At 35.6% G+C, this 13,125-nt stretch overlaps 1 protein-coding gene across 1 annotated transcript in view; it reads left to right on the forward strand.

The window, feature by feature from the left end:
• Positions 1-10,271: 10,271 nt before the first annotated feature.
• LOC107701581 (NT-3 growth factor receptor-like) overlaps positions 10,272-13,125 on the forward strand; it is a 194,979-nt gene continuing 192,125 nt past the window's right edge. Inside the window, exon 1 of the mRNA XM_016503633.1 lies at positions 10,272-10,587. Coding sequence (XP_016359119.1) covers positions 10,343-10,587 — 245 coding nt within the window. The 5' untranslated portion in view covers positions 10,272-10,342. The remainder of the gene's footprint in view (positions 10,588-13,125) is intronic.

The raw sequence follows: 13,125 nt of genomic DNA on the forward strand, positions 1-13,125 counted from the left end.
TGGAAAAAAGAAAACTTTGACTATCTAAAGGGGAACAATGAAAATGCAATAAAACCACTAAATATGGTCAATTTAATGTAAAAACCATCTTTAAGAGTAAAAACAATACGTTTTCAATTGAATAGTTACTGGGAAACGTTGCACAGTTTTTTAAGTCATGCCTACAGTGTCGACAGTTTCCACTGTCCACAAGCAAATGCATTTAAAGGGATAGTTCACCCAAAAATAGGAATATGAATTTCTTTCTTCTGCTGTACACAAAGGATGTTATTTTGAATGTTGGTAACCACACAACTTTTAGTCTATATTGACTTCCAGAGTAATTCCCCTACTATGGAAGTCAGTGGGGACCAGCAACTATTTAATTTCCATATTCTTCAAAATATCTTCTTTTATGTCCAGCAGAAGAAAGAAACATGAGGATGAGTAAATGTGAACTATCCCTTAAGGTACACTTTTGCAACTTATTTACCCGTAAAGGGTGCATATAAGTACTTTTCGAAAAGGTACTGCCAGTGATAGTTTTGTATCTTTTTATGGGAGTGCAAAGTATAATAAATGGCACAACATATAAGGGTGTAGGACAGTGCAGCAATGAAATTTGCTTGACCTTGAGTAGAAGCAACATCCCTTTTAAGGGGTTTAAGGGGTTTAAGTCAGTGCACTTCGTAGCATTCTGGGTAACTTCTTGGTAAGAAAAGGGTAACATCTTTTACAAAATTTAGACAATTTCTTTTAGATTGTGAAATAATTTCTTATATACTTACTATATTTATTATGATCAAACACCAGTCTTCACATCATTAGTCTATGATCTCATATTCTACAGCCACAAGGCTAGATTGGGTTTGACCATTCAGTTCATTCCTTTTTTTTTTCTTCTGCCTCTTCTACTAATCCTGATACAGAGGTAGCATGAGTCTTGAGGTGGTTGGAGAGTAGCAGATATTGATTGTTTTCTGTCAGGACTTATGTAGGACCGGTGAGCCCTTTTAGGTTTGGTGCTGCCCAACACAAAGATATGAAATAAACAGTTCAAGCTAAAATTAAAAACATGTCGTCATTTTCACCCTCATGACATTCCAAACTTTTCTCACTTTTTTCTTTCTTCCTTTGAACCAAAAAATAGAGGGATGAACAGACTGACATTTAAGTCATTTGTCATTTATGCTGTTAAACCCTTTTTGGTTTTAAATCACATGGCTTTATGTGAGTTGCATTTGTTCTTGCTATAAATGCATTGTGATGATTCAGACGCTGTATGATAAATAAAAGAAGAACTATTCTAGACAGAAGGTTATTAATGATATAAAACCTCAGAACTAAGAGCTTGTCTCATAAATCAGGCATGGAAGCAATTAAGTACACTAAGATACCGCTAGTAACAGGGCCTTTTCTAAGTGAAATGACCTGACTGTATACAATATGCATTACAGTCAAGAGTCGGATGTTATTTACACATCCGTTTAAGAGATATAATTCTATTAAAAATTGCTGCAAGTGCGCATTTACAGAATCATTGCGTTTTATTACTACCCTAATGGAAAAAAAACATTCATGTATGCAGGAGAAGCACATTTTTCTGTAATAATGTAAGTCGTTACTGTCACTTTTGGTGAATTTTAAATTATTAAAAGAAAATACAAAAAAAAGTATAAAATATATCTTTATTTCTCATTTTCTTTGAATAATTTTTTATTCGCTGAATTCTTGACTTTTTGAAAGAGTTTAAGAAAGCGTTTATGAAAGGAATGAATGATGTTTGATTTGTAAACTAATCATACTTGGAGTCAAATCCTTTTAAAGAATTGTTTGTTCCAGTACACAAAATTAGTCTGAATCATTTATTCACAAATCAGACTGATGTTCCATAAAAGAAGTAATCATATAGATTTGAAACCATATGAGGTTGGGTAAATATTAATATTTTCATAAAATATTATTTGAAGGTGTGTTGCACAAAAGGTACTGCCATCAACAGAGGAAAAAAAACTATGTATTTGTAATTCTGAAACATGGCTACATCACTATTTCTGTCTTTTGACTGATAGGAAGTTAAACACTCATCAATGTAAATAAGATCAAATGTATAATTGTTTTCCCAACTTGGAGGGAAACGAAGACTTGAATGCAACACGCACTGAAGAGAGACGTTAACTACAGCAGAAATAAGATGACAGTTATCTCGAAAACTTCAAACAGACGTGAGTGATGAGAGGGAGGAACGACGTTCCTGACAAGCAGAATGAGAAGGCGACGTGAAGAGGCAATTAAGGAAGGAACGGAATCGACAAATACGAGCCTAGCCATTATTTCGTCCTCCCTGAAGAGGCAGGTGCGTCTGCAAAAAAACTGATGTGCAAGTGACTGAGTGGGTTTCTGAAAACCTCGACAGCCGACCGACAGCTAGACTAGCGTTTACACTTTCGTCATCAGTGGATGTGACAAATTAAAAAGGGCTGTTGAAGGGCTCCTGTTTTTTTCCCGCCACAAGCACATTTATTTACGTTGCTGTGCGGAGTTCAAATGAAGCTGACAGTTAAGCAGATCAAATCCTCTACGATTAATTGACTGCTCTCTGCCGTTTTTATTTTCATTTTTGAAAGGAAAAGTGTGAAGTTGAGAAGTCTTTTGGGATTGAATGGGCTCGCTTAGAAGACATGTTTATTTTTACGCTGAAATATGAAATGTTTCATCAAAGAACTGGAATTCGTGATGTTTTAACTTTAAGATCAATGGTAACGATTGACTTCAAGCTTATAGGAACAGTTCACCCAGAACTGTAATCATTTACTCACCCTCATGTTTAGCCCTGTAGACTTTCTTCAGTGGAACACAAAAGGAGATATTTAGTAGAATATACCTGCTTTTTATACAATGAAATGGTGACCACAGCTGTAGAGCAAGATTATTTTTGAATAATTACTTAATTTTAGTTCTTTCCTCACCGAATGTGTACAAGTCGTATGGGTGATTTTTATGATGCTTTTTCTGCATTTTCAAACGTAACAGCTCTTGGTCCCCATCCATTTTCATTGTATGAAATGAAAGCATCGCCTTCCTCCATGCAGTCTTATATAGGCTGATATTTGTATATTTATACATATATATTTATTTTCTTTAATTCTTACTATTGTCATAAAGTCTTTCCATGTTACATAACTTTTTTTAATTAAGTCAATTTATTTTTGTTTATTCGATTATAATTAACAATGCTGAATATTGTGTTCGGTTCACAGAGCTACTTTTACAAAATATGGCCAAATTGGAGTATGCTAGTGTAAGATGAGGTCAAGTGGTCTTTCAATAGCATGTTCATTTATGCTTCAAAAGGTAGACAGCTGAGACTGTCTGGCAAAATATATTGTCAAGGTTTTTATCAGAATCTTGTCAGACTTGGGCTTGTAAGTAAATGAATTTTCCTGTCAATATAAAGCACCGTGGGGCAAAAAACTGATGTTGGACCTTTGACAAAAGGAAGCAATTTATTGAATGCCACATAAACCGACTTGAGAGAAATAGCGTATTTATTTCAGAAAGGTTAAGTAATATTTCACACCTGTGTGTATTCCATTAGCCCCACACAACACATTTAGCACACAGGTGCATCTTGGGAAAATTAATTAAAATAACATCAAAGGACTCATAAATGTATAAGTTACAGTACTACAACCCCAGAGCTAGCATTGTTGTTGCATTTCGCAGTGTTAAATATTGTATGTGCACACATGGTTCATGTACAGGGTCCTGCATTGGAAACACATAGGAAGTGAGAATGACAGATGGTTCTGTTCGTCCGCTCTGTCAAGCAGGCTTCAACCCCACGGCTCTGTGGCTCTGTTCCTCTGTATCTCTCATGATGAGGAAAGATGGGGCAGGTCAGCGCTTTGACAGAGGGGAGGAATGTGAAACAGACACCTGCCTGTGTCGTATGTATGAGAGAAAGACTACTGAGCTAGTGGGTGGAAATGGTGAGGCTTTTGTAAATGATTGGGAGGAAAAGTTAGGAAGTAAGAAATAACTTTTTTTTTTTAATGTACGAGTATGAGTTGTTTCAGTATGAACAACTTAAATAACTGTTTATTTTGTAGTTTGTAAGGTCATTGTGAAACAAACTTTCTATTTACTTTCTAATTGTGGTCTGCTCATATATCATTAACCATGGCACATCATTGAAAAAACAAAACAAAAGCAAACAAACAAAATGATATACTATATACTTATATACTTTGTGATCAATATAAGATTTTTAAAAATATTTTAGAAATTTCTTTTGCTCACCAAGTCTACCTTTATTTGATCAAAATACACTGAACAAAATTATAAACGCAACGCTTTTGTTTTTGCCCCCATTTTTCATGAGCTGAACTCAAAGATCTAAGACACATCTGTGGCATTGTGCTGTGTGATAAAACTTCACATTTTAGAGTGGCCTTTTATTGTGGCCAGTCTAAGGCACACCTGTGCAATAATCCTGCTGTCTAATCAGCATCTTGATATGCCACACCTGTGAGGTGGATGGATTATCTCGGCAAAGGAGAAGTGCTCACTAACACAGATTTAGACAGATTTGTGAACAATATTTGAGAGAAATAGGCCTTTTGTGTACATAGAAAAAGTCTTAGATCTTTGAGTTCAGCTCATGAAAAATGGGGGCAAAAACAAAAGTGTTGCGTTTATAATTTTGTTCAGTGTAAATAAAAAAACAGTAATATTGTGAAAGATTATTACAAACTTAAATAACTGTTTTCTATTTTAATATACTGCAAAATGTAATTTATTCCTGTGATGTAAAGCTGAATTTTCAGCATCATTACTCCAGTTTTCAGTGTCACGTGATCCTTCAGAAATCATTCTAATATACTGATTTGCTGCTCAGGAAACATTTATTATCATCAAAGCTGAAAACCGTTGTGCTGTCTAATATTTTTGGGGAAATTGTTACACATTTTCCATCATTGTTTAAATATTTATTTAAAATTGAAATCTTTTGTAACAATGTAAACGTTTTACTGTCACTTTTGACCAGTTTAATGCATTGCTGAATAAAAGTATTCATAAAAAATAGTATTATTATTATTAATATTGTAGTTTACAGTAAGATAAATTAGTATTTTACTAATTTACTTAGACAATTATTTATGGCATCTTTGAACTGGTGCTTTAAAGAATGAAAGAACTGCTTTTCCCCTGCTAATGAATGATATTTGAACCAATGTGCTGATCTGAAGAATCTATAATGTAACATCAAGAACCTTTTTAATCTCCAAAGAACCATTAAGCCGAACGAATAAGCCTATACAGCATAAAAGTGGGTACATAAATAAAGTTTAAATCTGAACAAACTGCTTTGGTAACCCAATTTGGCTTTTTCTCTTTGAATACTTGTATGTTTTACACTAACCTCATGTTTAGAAATAACTGGTTCTGTAGGTTCCAATCTGAAAAGAAGGATTTTTTTTCATGTTTCTCTGTAAATTAGATATAGTTTGTTTCTGAAGGGGAAGTTCTTCTGTGAGATAACTTGCATCTAGTATGTGTGCTACTGTGTGCTGTTTTAACCAGGGCTTTTAACATGTTTGCTCATCTACCAGAATGCGGCCAAATTGAGGAAAGCTGGTGTAGGATGAAGCTTAAGTGATTCAGGACCAAATATTTATCGTGTGACCACAATGGTGATTGTGGAGAAAACAAAATGAGGCTTGATGTGCCTGCATTTAGCTGTGGTTATTTGTAACTACTTCATAGTATTATGTCTCCATTTGTCTTAGTGGCCTTCTGCATTAAAATGGGTCATGTTGCATCATTTTCATTTTTAATAGCATTATTTTTCTGTATTAAACTATATTTATGTAAAACGTACACACCGAAACACTACTTCAGGCCAAGGATCCCTTGGTGGATAGAGAACCTCTGTTACATATTGGATCAAACAGAGTGTTGCTGCTAATTCTGTCCTATAATAACAAGCATATGGTGTTATATTAACATTTATGATAAATACATATTTGAATGGATTTGCAGGTAATTTTTGTGTATTTTAATTATTATTATTATGTTAATTATACTGTGGGAGAGACAACAAAACATTTAATTTTATATAAATTAATATTTAAATTTTCGTTAAAAAAATAAACAAATTTACTCCTCCTCAGGCCGTCCAAGATCTAGATGAGTTTGTTTCCTCATCAGGACAGATTTGGAGAAATTTAGCATTACATCACTTGCTCAATGGGTCTTCTGCAGTGAATGGGTGCCGTCAGAATGAGGGTTCAAACAGCTGATAAAAACATCACGATAATTCACACGACTCAAGTAAATCAATGAATGTAAATCTGCTTCTCACAAGCACATCATTAAGGTGTTTTAACATTGTCCATCGGTGCATCTGAAATTGTGTACTGTCTGAGTAGGCACTACATTTCAATTTGAACTTACTTCACAACTGGTAAAAAGGTTCTATATAGTATGAATATGGGTAGTATGAAGGAAAGTCAGATGTGTCAGATGTATCTGCCATGTCAAAACGCATCAACATATTTGTTTAGAACTTTTTGGACTGTTTTCACTTGTGTATGGTGCTTAATCTGTGCATATTTCTCTCCTGATTCAGATGAGATGGCTTTTCCTCTGGAGAAAGCAATATTATGGATGGAGGACTCAAAACTATTCCGATGAGGAAACAAACTCATCTACATCTTTGATGTCCTTAAGATGAATACATTTTCAGCGAAACTTCCTTTTTGGGTGAACTGTTCCTTTAATATTTGCATAAGGAATATTGTATTTAAAAAAGAATTTTTCACAAAAGTTTGAGATAACAGTAAATACCAGGCCTTGCTGAAGACCCTTGCCCTGAAATATTAGGGTGTTACTGAATCAAGTTTGAAATTAAAATATGTAATTGAAATGTAATCTTTGTCTCTATGCCAGTTCAGTACTTCTATATTAAATCCTGTCAATACTATTGCTAATGGCATATTCAACATTTTAATTAAGCGATTAACAATGCTTAAAATAAAATCAATACAATTTGTTGAAAAAGAAAATCCTTTTCGCTGTTATACATTCCCTCCTCTGTTCTCTGCAGTGTGAACATTTCCTGTCTAGTGAAAGTTTTTGTTTTGTTTTCATTTTTTTGGATTACGACACTCTAAAACAATGGATACTGGTGCCAGTCATAATTACTCATTATACGAGAATTTTAATGAGAAATTTGTTCCATTGTCATGTTTATTATGGAGACCTAGAAATATAATATGTCACAGAAAAAAGGAAGTGAGAGCTGAAGAAATGAGATTGCGACGGGAACGATGCGGTTCTTTTCTTTCTGGTGTTGCACAACATGGTGCTCTCAACAGATAAAACACATTCCACACTAAAACAAACAGGATGTCTGTGTTTGTGCTACTAATTTCATAAATAAAAGAATGCACTAGTATTTAAAAAATATATATTTGAACTAAATGATTATAGAATTTCTACAGTTAATTTAAAGGCATAGTTCACCTAAAAATGAACATTTGCTGAAAATGTTCTCACCCTCAATCCATCCAAGGTGTAGATGAGTTTGTTTCTTTATCAGAACAGATTAGGAGAAATTTAGCATTACATCATTTGCTCAGCCATGGATCATCTGCAGTGAATGGGTGCCGTCAGAATGCGAGTCCAAACAGCTGATAAAAACATCACAATAAACCACAAGTAATCCACAGGACTTGAGAAGCGAAAAGCTGCATGTTTGTAAGTAACAAATCCGTCATTAAAATGTTTAACTTTTAAACCATTGCTTCTGGACACAATATGAGTCCATAACCCATAATAATGCTTCCTCCAAAATCCACCAACATACAGTAGTTGATTAGGACTGTTTTGGACTGTTTTTGCTTGTAAATGATTCTTCATCTGTGTGAAATCAGAGATGACAACTTTTTCACATGATAAAGCAATATTATGGATGGAGGACTGCTCTTGAAGTTAAAAATGTCTTGATGGATTTGTTTTTTTACAAACTCACAGCTTTTGCTTCATAAGCGGTCAGTTGATGGACTGGAGTTGTGTGGATTATTGTGATGTTTTTATCAGCTGTTCGAGCTTTCATTCTTATATACTTTTACTGTAAAAGTGTCATTTTCTTGTTTTGTGTAAAAATTTACTTAATTTATGTTTAAACTCATGTTTAATTAATTAATTAAAAATAATTTGAAGACTATTTTAGTATTTTTTTTTATCATGTGACCTTCCATTGTATAACCTGTGGTGTTATCAGAAATAGCTCAAACACACACACACACACACACACACACACACACACACACACACACACACACACACATATATACATTAATATTTATATATATTCACCAAAATTCCTGTAATACTTGTAGCAACATCATTAAAATTTCCATTACAATATAATAAACTGGTCCAGATCAGCCTGTTTGTTTGTTCATTATTCCTCACAAATATCATTACATGTTGACCTACATCTATGGGCTTGCAGTATCTATAAACCGCTTTCCCACTCCATAAATTGTTATGGACTCGCACATGCAGTCGTAAGGTATGAGTTTACTATCAGTCGAGGTGAACAACTGCATACTGTTTACTTTTTTTTTTTTTTTTATCTCCAAGCAATGTCACATAAATTCTTTCATCCTTTATCTGCAGACGGAACAGACGCAGTTAATCACAGATACTCTCAGGACAAATAAAGTCCAATATACCTTAGCACAAGAACCACAGATGTCAACAAGAAGTTTGTGAGGTCTATCTAGCAGTCTCGTGTTGGTTTTTCCTTGTTGGGTAGATCTTCAGATACACCATGATTTAGAAATGCCCAGGTGTGGATAGCAGGTGTGTAGACACAAGGTTGACATACTCTGTGTGGCCTAAAGGGAACTGATGCACTCATTGACCGTGTTTTCAGACTCTAAATAGTCTTTTGCTTAAGCAATAGCAGAACTTGCTGCTACAGTATATGAAGACATCAGCCCACAGCACTGGTGATTTAGTGTCAAATGTGCAGATGGCTAAGTGGTTACACATTAATTGTGTGAGGGCTTGGTGGGGCAGGACACTTTGACTCTGAACCACTCAGAGTTCAAAGAGCAGCAGCATCAGAGATCAGCTTACAGTTGAGTAAAAACATGATTCCACAGCAGAAGAACAAGAGTTCATGTTTGTGACCCCAAAGGGCTGTTTTTCCCATTTAGTTTGAAAAGTTTGTTGCCCAGATATCAGATACAACTATTTTATAATATATTTTTTGTTTTGTTTTTGTAATGCTTCATAATAAGTTTTGTTAGCAAACATAAAGCTTAACAGATCAGTTGTTCGTGTTTGAATGTATTGGAGACTGGGGATAAATCTGGATGGATTTTTGTATTCTTTTGGTAGCGTTCTTTTTGTAAGACATACAAAGTAATGAATGCATGCATAGATAGATATAGATTTAGTTCTTTCATGTAAGAAAATATATGACGAGAGTTTAATACTTTCAGTGCAAATAATCATCTGTTGTGCAATATCTAATATAATAATTTGAGTTAACATTATTAAGGAGCGTTATTATTGTTATTATTATTATTAGAGAAAATACATAATACCAGTAAAAATAGTTATTTAAAAACATACCGTAAATGATGATGTTGTGTACACTTATAATCAGGAGTTAGTCAGTAGGTAGCCCATCTATCTTTATTTTGTAGAAAATTGTATGTTTTTTTTTTTCAAAAACGCATTCAACCAACATACATTTCCCCCCCGAAAATGGACCCTTTTTATCATCTCGGACATACGTGTTTTTTAATGTAATGGTTACACATGTTTCTTACTGCTTTGTACAGTAGTGTTTGGCAGCAGTGTTTTGCCTGTTGCAGAGTGCGTTATTTTCCGGTGCAGATTTGATCGCTTTTGCCGTTCTGCAGGTGCGTCAGTTTTTAATCTGCCCAGTAGGTGGGACTTGATGCTCGAAGCATGGACCTCGCTCTCTCTCTCTCTCTCTCTCTCTCTCTCGCTCTCTCTCTCTCCCCCTCTAGACTGCGCTCTGACGCTTTAGTCTTCAAGCCTGAGATCCAACAACCTGGAACTACGCGACAAACAGCACCGAGGAGACGGGGAAGCTTGTGCCATGCAGCCCGGAGAGGAGGACAGCCTGGGACCGTTGATTTTTGAGCCCTTTCTACATTGACGGAGATTTCCCCCCCCCCTCTTTTCTTGGGGACATTATTACGATCTCTTTGATCTGACATACCTTCACTCTCATACCCGGAGCGCTTTCGATTCTGTAGCCGTTGAACATTAGTGAGGAGCTAAAATATTGAGGGAAGCACCTGGAAACATGGATTTATTCTCCATCCCACCCCCCGTTTGCTGGTGGAGGATCCTATTTCTCCTCAGCATCTTCCAGGATTATATGAGCTCCATGCTGGACTGCCCACCGACCTGCCGTTGTTCTACCACGAACATCTTTTGCAATGAGTCTTACCAAGGGAATTTCTTTCCCCTCCTGGCACTACAGGACACCGTGAGCGATGGGAATACCACTAACAGCCTCCCGGACCTGTTTGAGAACATCTCCTCCATGTAAGTCAAGCGCACAAGTGTCCATCACATGTTGAGTCCATGTGTGCATTGAGATCAACTCTCAGCCTCCCACTCACTCCAGGATTTGTGTTGGTGTGTGGGATGATTAGAAGGGTTTTAATGATGGGCAGTAGCTAAAAACGATCTTAAATTAATATAAAATGTTAATTATACAGTTGGAAATAGCAATTGAATATCCATATTAAATCAAGAATAAAAAGGAAACAGATTTGTGTTACTCCATATAAGTACACAATCAATGTTAAAAAATTCCAAATAAATGACACCTGATTGGGGACAATTAATTGCAACGTCTAAGCTTAATGCATCTGGTTTTTTTTACTTCACAGAGAGGAGTCTTTATAGAAGCTGCTTTGTATTCAAGACAGGAATCCCAAAAGGAATTTTGTCACATTCGTGAGCTTCGTCAAAGGTGTATTGTGCTATTAAAGAGAGCGTGAGAGAGAGGGAGGAATAAAAGGCTTTACATGAGTTTGAAGTCACATACCAGCGTGTATTAATAAGTGCATGGAGAATTTAAAGTCAGATCTCATTTATGCAATCATTTTAAAGCTGATGTTCCAGTGTTTGGCTTCTATTAGAAGGTTAAAGTTGGATAAGTAATAGGAGGTAGAAACATTAATGCTGTAATAGCTATATGATGGTGTTTTTGATGAACTCTGATGGTTTTGGGATAAATAGAAGAGCTGCGTAATGGCCCTCAGCTGATCCGAGCAACTAAATAATAACACCTGGAGCAAAGAAAACATTAACGTTGTTGTCTTCAACCAGCTTTGGATGCCAAATAATGACATTTTGAATTGCAAAAGCTATTAGTTTTGGCATATTAAGACATAAATTCTCTCCCTCTCTCAAAGTTTTCCTCATATGGGCCATCATGGTTCAACACTGGTTCTCCTGAACATGCCATCAGTCTGGATCTGTTTTCATTACATAATGTCAATAATTTAAAGCTACAAATGTGCAAAAAGCAAGACAGATCTTGTTCTCGTTGAATAATGTCAATGCTGGCGCAGCAATGAGGACAAGAGTGCGTTTTGATGAACAATAACCTGATTCATGATCGATTCTTTGCTGGGAATTGTCTACAAAAGGATGCCATGACGACTCTATAGCGCTTTGTGATGGATTCACTTTTTTCCATCGCATTTTATCAAGGAAATTGCATAATAGTGTATGCAAACTGATGTATGAGATCAACAGGGAGACATTTTTACAGCCCTGTCTCCAGTCACTTTGTAAGGCCACTAGAGGGGATAGTGGTAACCTTTTCCAGCGTCTAAACTGGAAAGCCAGAGTGCACTGATCAGGGAGCTTCTCTCTAAGTGTGCAAGTCCAAGTTGCTTTTGACTAGTTGTTTGCTTCAAAGATTTAATTTTGTGCAGTAGCTGTAGAGATTTCAGCACCTTCTCATGCTGGACAGCTCCTGTAACTCGGCTGTTTTTTGGCACATCCCCATTCCTGTGCTGCCCACTTTGGGTGTTTTTCTTATTTGACACCCAATTCTGGTCTTGGAGCCTCTACTAATGAGTTCATGATATAAATCAAAAGGTGGACATCCACATTGTGATGTGGGGTACTTCAGGAGCAGGATTGAAAGTTTTCCTGAAAAAGAGGCCTACATTTTTAGTCGGCATTCCCCGACGAGTCATCAACCCACTTCTATTGTATTCGCACGACCTTGACCAATTTACAAATGATTGCGATTTTCCTCCTTCAGGCCAACTAGCTTCAGTGTTACTATTAGAACTAAAGTGAGGCCACCTGAAACCTTGGAGGCCATTTAGAGGAGACCAGGGCAAGTGGTCACATGGGGAAGTTGTCATCTGGTCAGCGGTACATCCAAATAACTAGGTTTCAACAGAAACATTTTTACATAAATGCGAAGCTGAATTTTCAGCATCATTACTCCAGCCTTCAGTGTCACATGATCCTTCAGAAATCAATTCTAATATGCTGATTTGCTCAAAAAATTCTCATTATTTCTTGTGATACATTTTTTCAGGAATCTTTGAATAGAAAGTTCAAAATACTGTAACGACATAAATGTCTTTACTTTCAATGTTGATCCTTGCTAAATAGAAGAATTAATTCTTTACGTTCAATAGCTATTTGGTAGTCAATCTTTGAAGTGTTTGTCTAATACAGAAATTGACTGACTTTCTAAGAAATATTCATTAGAGTAAAAAGTGTGACAGCTGTCTCTTCTACTTATTGAACAGTGTATATATGTAGTATTGCAACTATGATTTTTTAAATGCTGAGAATTTGAGGACGGAAACGATTTAATTATGCAGTACGCAAACAATAAAGGTTTCCTACAAACTGGGACTACAGCTTAAACATAAGTTAATTTGGTTTTGTTGTGCTATCATAGCTTTATTACAGAGACTTTTTCATTTAGCAGTGTCTAAATGGATATGTATTATTAAGTGTCTATTGTTTAGAATATTACTACTTTTTATATTTACAGTGGCCCCCAAAAGTATTTGGATACCTTAGTCATATTATATATGT

This window comes from Sinocyclocheilus anshuiensis, unplaced genomic scaffold, assembly GCF_001515605.1.
Source record: "Sinocyclocheilus anshuiensis isolate Anshui unplaced genomic scaffold, SAMN03320099.WGS_v1.1 scaffold729, whole genome shotgun sequence".
Taxonomy (NCBI): domain Eukaryota; kingdom Metazoa; phylum Chordata; class Actinopteri; order Cypriniformes; family Cyprinidae; genus Sinocyclocheilus; species Sinocyclocheilus anshuiensis.